The sequence below is a fragment of the Protomyctophum bolini genome (assembly GCF_963924005.1).
Source record: "Protomyctophum bolini genome assembly, chromosome: 9".
In the NCBI taxonomy this organism is placed as follows: Eukaryota; Metazoa; Chordata; class Actinopteri; order Myctophiformes; family Myctophidae; genus Protomyctophum; species Protomyctophum bolini.
The window spans coordinates 9,581,220-9,587,696 of NC_137870.1; the positions used below are offsets into that span (position 1 = coordinate 9,581,220).

Consider the following 6,477-nt stretch of genomic DNA (forward strand, 5'->3'; position numbering starts at 1 on the left):
AAAGACACTTACGGCAAATCCAGCACTGTGCTATTTTTAATTCCAAAAGAGGCGTGACACGAGGGTTTCCAATCATCCATGCCGGGGTAGGCTCAGGTGCCTGATGAGGCGTTAACAGCCTGGAACAACCTGGAGAGGGGTGTAAATTGGGTGATTCAGTCAAACAGGAGCAGCTTCTCCGTTTGTGGGCCGCATGGGTGACTCATGATAAATTCAGCAGAAGTGACATGGGGTCACTGGACAATCTTGTGGCCAACACAGCCTACCTGAAAGCCCAGGCAGGAGATTGCACGGAGCTTAGGAAACGAAGATGCAGTCTGGCTCTACCCAAGCCTCAGAGGTCCTCTTCTACCAGGGCGGAAATGTGCAAATTAAGCTATGAGTCGCTCTGCGAGATACAGCCTATTGGGAAACTGTTATTCAGACAGTTTCTCACGCAGGGCTCCAACTCCAACCCACCACAGTATGCGGCGGCCGCTGACTTCCTGGCCGACCTGAGCGACTGGACCCTGGCGGAAACCGGAGCCAAGGATAGAGCCCGGCAGAACATTCTGACAAAGTTCTGCGAGGCCGACTCGGAGAGTTTTCTCGGTTTCCTCACCTTGGGCGTGGCCGAGAGATGCAAGGCTGCGTCGGACAAGGACTTTGAGGAGGTGATGATGAGCATGGTGAGGGAGGCCACCAGAGATTTCCTGAGGAAAACGCCTTTCTCCGAGTACCAGAAGAGCTCTTATTTTGATAAGTTCCTGCAGTGGAAGGAGTACGAGAAACAGCAGATAATCAACGACAGGTACTTTTATGAGTTCAGGACCCTGGGCAAGGGAGCCTTTGGTGAGGTAAGTGTTTTAAAAATGTATTATTCTTTTGTAGAGATTATTATAATATATATTTTAAAGTGAGCTGAGATGATCTACTATTTTAAAGGACCACTTCACCACTTTTCAACCTACCTTCATATAATTGGTCCTCACCAATGTTCATGATAAAATGCCACAATGTTTTTCTACTCTGTCTGTGTCTCATGCGAGCATGGTTCCGTCCTCGGGTTGAGTACAGAGTGACGTAGAGGGTGCACTGTGACTGGCCAGTCGCTGTGACTGGCCAGTCACTGTGATTGACAGCCTACACTTAAACCTAACCCTAACCTTAACCTCAGTAAAACTATACCTAAACCTAACCCTAACCATAACCTTAACCTCAGTAAAACTATACCTAAACCTAACCTCAGTAAACTATACCTAAACCTAACCTCAGTAAAACTAACGCAGTGGCTGGGGGCGTTTCCAAGAACCCGGAAGAACGACAGAATCCTCGCGTGTCTCATAGGAGCGATGTGGGCAGTTCAGAAACCCCCCTACCAGTGACATCATCGATGGGGAATCCAAGCTAATAGAAACTGCAGGCTTTCTATTCTTGAAAAGTTGCAATGCAATAATGGAAGCCATCGTTCTCACGATAATACAAATCTAAATATATATTTTTAAATAATCTTGTAATCCTGGTCTCTAAACTGCCTCCTCCTGGCCAGCCGGGGCGCCTGATGGAGGGGAAAGGAACTGGTTGGAATAACGTGTTCCTTCCACACGCTACGTCCAACCAGGGAAACAGGAGCAACTTGGACACTCATGCATGAAGGAAGCATGAGTTCAAGTCCGTTGCTCTCCCCAAGTTGGCGGAGGGTGTGTAGAGTCCAGGATCACATTAGATAATTGACACAAGGGTGAAAAATGGGTTACAAAATTGTGGGATAAAAAATATAAAACATTAATAAAAAAGAATCACGTACGTGGACGGGTTTCTGAACTGCCCACAGCCCTCCTATGAGAGACAGACTGAGTAGGAAAAGAAATGTGGTATTTTATCATGAACATTAGTGAGGACCAATTATATGAAGATAAGTGGTGAAGTGGTCCTTTAATGTGTCTGTAAGTATAAGTCTAAATAATTTATCATTACCACCACCCACTTGATTACAGTCTGATTTAATTGTTTTACTTTAAAGGGCCACTTCACCCCTTTCCTGATGTTTTTATGTGTGTAATATGTTTTTTTCTTTTTTATATTTTAGTCATGACACCATGTTCATGACCAAAAACCTATACTCCAAGCAAAAAACTACAAATACTATTAACATTGAGTGACTGCAGTTTCTTCCAATGGTGAAATGTCCCTTTAAACAGTCCACCAAACTGTTGTTGTTTTGGCACAACATCTGAAACAGTTATTGATACGAAATATATTCCTAAACTATTGAAAAAAAATCACAGTAAGTAGTAAAGACTCCCGGCCAGAAACATAAATTAGGATCAATAGTGGAAAGTAACTAACTGCCTTTATTCGTTTAATTATATATTGTATTTAATTGCAATGTTGAAGTACTAGCTCTACTTCACTTGAGGTTGTAAATTTTTCACTACTTCAGCGTACTCCATACTTCTTGTCCAATATATCTCAGAGGCAAATATTGTACTATTTAATCCACTACAATTATTTGAAACTTTAGTATAGTTACTTTGCACATGTGTTGGATGATTATTATAAAACATAAGCCCTATTTTATACTTTGTCATTCGAACATAACCGTTCCACAAACTCACAACGCCCCATATTGACAGTACACTGCTATTTTACTTTGGTATTGTAAGTGTATTTTGATGCCAGGGCTTTTGTACTTTTACTCAAGTAAAATGTTAAAATCACACCCTTTACCTGTAACAGAGTATTTCTATATTGTGGTAATGCTACTTTTACTTAAGTAAAAGATCCGAGAGTATAGTGCTTCCACCCACTGGATAGTATTGTGACAATAGATATTAAAGTTAAAAGGTAAAGTTCTGGCCCGGGCGGCTGGCGTAGCCGTCTGGGCACCGTGGCTGGTAATCCAGACTGGCAGTGTGCCGCAGGTTCGACGGCCCTTACTACGGCCTTTACTGAGTGTCACCTCCCCATTTCCTGTCAGACAACTTTCATCTCTACTATCAATAAAAAGGCGAAAGCAAAAAATTAAATCCATCATCTAATTTGTCCTATAGGTCTCTGCTGTCCAGGTGAAGCACACGGGTCAAATGTACGCCTGCAAGAAACTGAACAAGAAGAAGCTGCGGAAGAAATGCAGCGAGCGAATGGCCCTGTCGGAGAAGCAGATTCTGGAGAAAGTAAACTGTCTGTTTGTGGTGAAGCTGGCCTACGCCTACCAGAACAGCACCCACCTGTGTCTGGTCATGAACCTCATGAACGGTGGAGACCTCAAGTTCCACATCTATGAGCTCGGGGCGGCGAGGGGCCTCCGCATGGAGCGTGTGGTTTACTACACCGCCCAGATGGTCACCGGGATCCTGCACCTGCACTCCATGGACGTGGTGTACCGCGACATGAAGCCGGAGAACGTGCTGCTGGACAGCCACGGGCAGTGCCGGCTGTCGGACCTCGGGCTGGCCGTGTTGCAGATGGGAGGAGACAACAGCAACAGCATCCGTCAAAAAGTAAGTCGGCGTGGTGTGCATCAGCCACGAGGCCTGACTGGTCAAAATCGTCATTTTTGATGAATAAAGAATCCATTTGGCCTTGAGAGAGTGTCACACCTCGTTCCTGTCAGCAATCAGCCATTACTTCCTTTCACCAGGCTGATACCGAACATATTAATTAGATTTAGGCCAAAGAATTTCCGGGGGTCCCCAGCCAAAAATGTTAAGATCCCCATGTTTTTTGAGGGGCGCTAGCCCTTCCTATGTCCAGCTTTGAGGGTCTGTGTAAACACAAACATTGAAGACAAAAGTGTGTTAACACAAACACTGAAGACAAAAGAGGACGCCAATTGTGATTGGCCAGAATGAGATGATTGTATGATGATCAGAGCGTCCCTCACTTCACATGGGTGTGATTTTTGTTTCTCTAGGCAGGTACACATGGTTACATCAGGCTCGGCTCCATGATGAAATGACTGAGGGGGGGCGTTGAAAATGGCGAGGGGGCACACAACATTTTATATAGTAGTAAAACATGAAACTTAAACTGAGGGGGCAGAATTAGCAATTGAGGGTGCCTGGCCCAGCCTAGGTCATGGGCTCTGGTTTTTTGAGGCTATGTCCAGCTTTGTGTAAACACAAACATTGAAGACAAAAGTGAAGCCGCCAATTGTGATTGGCCGGAATGAGATGATGAGGTACACATGGCTCCTGTTTTTTAAGGGCCGCTAGCCCCTTCTATAAACAGCTTTTGTCCCTACACGTCTCAAGATTTGCCATTGACAACGAACGGAGAAATTACATCAGGATTCCGCTAAATATGACGTAAATTAAACATCAAAACATTAAACGTCATTGACATTGAAGGGAAATTTGACGTCATGTAAACGAGTGGCGCGCTACGAGCTTGTAGGTCTGAAGAACCACTGACATAGAAACATAGCTTTTTCAGAAAACTGTCAGGATGTAGAAGACATTTTTAGAATCTGATCTCAGGTCAAAATGGGACGTCATTGACATTGAAGGGAAAACGTATGTCATTATGTAAACGAGCAAATTGGCTAATGGATATTGTTATTGTTGTTTCTCCAGGCAGGTACACATGGCTACATGGCTCCTGAGATCCTGAGGCAGGAGAGCTACTGGACATCGGTGGACTGGTGGGCTCTGGGCTGCAGCATCTATGAGATGGTGGCCGCCCGTCTGCCTTTCAAAGACTTCAGGGAGAAGGTCCTGCTGGAGGAGCTGATGCGGCGCACTCTGGACGAGGACTGCAGGTTCGAGCACAAGAACTTTGACGTCCCCACCAAGCATCTCATCAGCCTCTTCCTCAGGAGGAGGCTTGACAACCGGCTTGGTTGCAGGTACGTAAAAAAATTAAGTAATAATAAAAAAACATGCCACTAAAGGAATGAATGATGCAGAATATTATAGGTGACAATAAATGTTATACAAATTCACCCTATAGTGGTCCGGGGACCACCAGTGGACCTTGAGGCGGTTCCAGGTGGTCCCCAGCTAAATGATGGAGAGTTGGTAACCGATTGGCCCTTATAGATTGACAGTGTAAAATTAAACCAAATTTGGACAATGTAAAGTTAAAGTTTCATTTTACACTCTCAAGGTTAAACAGATGTTTAACCTGCATTATGTAATGCAGATGCATTACATAATTTACAAGAAGTCTACACAATTAGAGAATGTACAGTAGAATCGTTATTTTGATCTCTCCTATGGTACCAACATCAATACAGCATGGCATTGTGAACAAAGTCTTATCCAACGATGACAAAATATTCTTTAGACTTGGGGCTGAGTGGTTAAATCTCTTCAAATGGTGGTCTGTGGTTCAACTGCAGGATAAATAATGGACCTTGACATGAAAAAGGTTGAACACTACTGCCCTATATGATCCTACGGCAGCTATTTTGCTCTTCTTTTAATAAATAGGCCCTTGATATTTTGGACATCAGCCCGTGGTCGTAGACATGATTACATTGATTTAAATCAGAGTTATTAACCATCTAAATGTGCTCACTGCTTTCATTCCAACTGGTGCCTGCTAAACATTGTTGAGGCAACAGGGGGTGCTGAACTTCACGAAAACAGAATGCAGTGTTGATAGAATAATTCCTTTGAAGAAGGTATTCTTCTTTATTAATTTCATAAAGGTAACTTGAACAAGGATTTATGTAAATAATATATAAAACAAATTGTTGTCATTTTGGTGTAAACAACCTTAAATTATTTGTTGCATGATGCATAACTTTTACCAGCTTTTCTCTGTGTCTCATATTTTGTCTTTCTGTTTTTTAAATGTAAAGTTTAAGTTTGTCATGCAATGTGTCACCACCACATCCCGTTCCACAGAAACCACAACCTCTCTCTCTCTCTCTCTCTCTCTCTCTATTTAGGGGTGAAGACCCGCGGAAGCACACGTTTTTCCGGAACATCAACTTCCCTCGCCTGGAGGCGGGCCTCCTGGAGGCCCCCTGGCTGCCCAGCTCCAGCGTGGTCTACACCAAGGACACGGAGGAGTTCAGGGACGGCTCCGAGGCCGAGGACGTCAAGCTCGACGCCAAGGACGAGAAGTTCTTCAGGGTGTTCAGCACGGGGGCGGTCTCCATCCCGTGGCAACACGAGATCATCGACAGCGGGCTGTTTGACGACCTGAACAACCCCCACAGGTCGGGTTCCGTCTGTGTGGACGGAGATATAGGGATCTCATCCACGTCCTGCCATATCTTATGAACATCACTGTATCCAGACATATTAGGCAAAATAATAATCAAATACCGGACTATACGTTCACCCAGACAACCTTTTTATTCATTATTATATCTTACATAAGTGCCTGCATGCTATTGTGTCTTTGGGTGGCTGGCAAAAGATACCTCAGATAGCCAAGTTGATGTTTGAAACCTATCCAGATATACTGACTCCAAGATGGACGCTGAAAAAAACAATCACACCTGTGTGAAGTGAGTGTACCTGTGAGTGAGTGTACCTGTAA

General features: G+C 44.1%; 1 protein-coding gene across 1 annotated transcript; it reads left to right on the forward strand.

Annotated features, from left to right (window-relative positions):
- Positions 1-227: 227 nt before the first annotated feature.
- Positions 228-6,215, forward strand: grk7b (G protein-coupled receptor kinase 7b; the record flags this gene model as incomplete). Its single annotated transcript, XM_080772154.1, has 4 exons — positions 228-836; positions 3,033-3,482; positions 4,557-4,828; positions 5,879-6,215. 4 exons carry the CDS (start codon positions 228-230, stop codon positions 6,213-6,215), a joined length of 1,668 nt encoding a protein of 555 aa, XP_080628280.1.
- Positions 6,216-6,477: the final 262 nt, after the last annotated feature.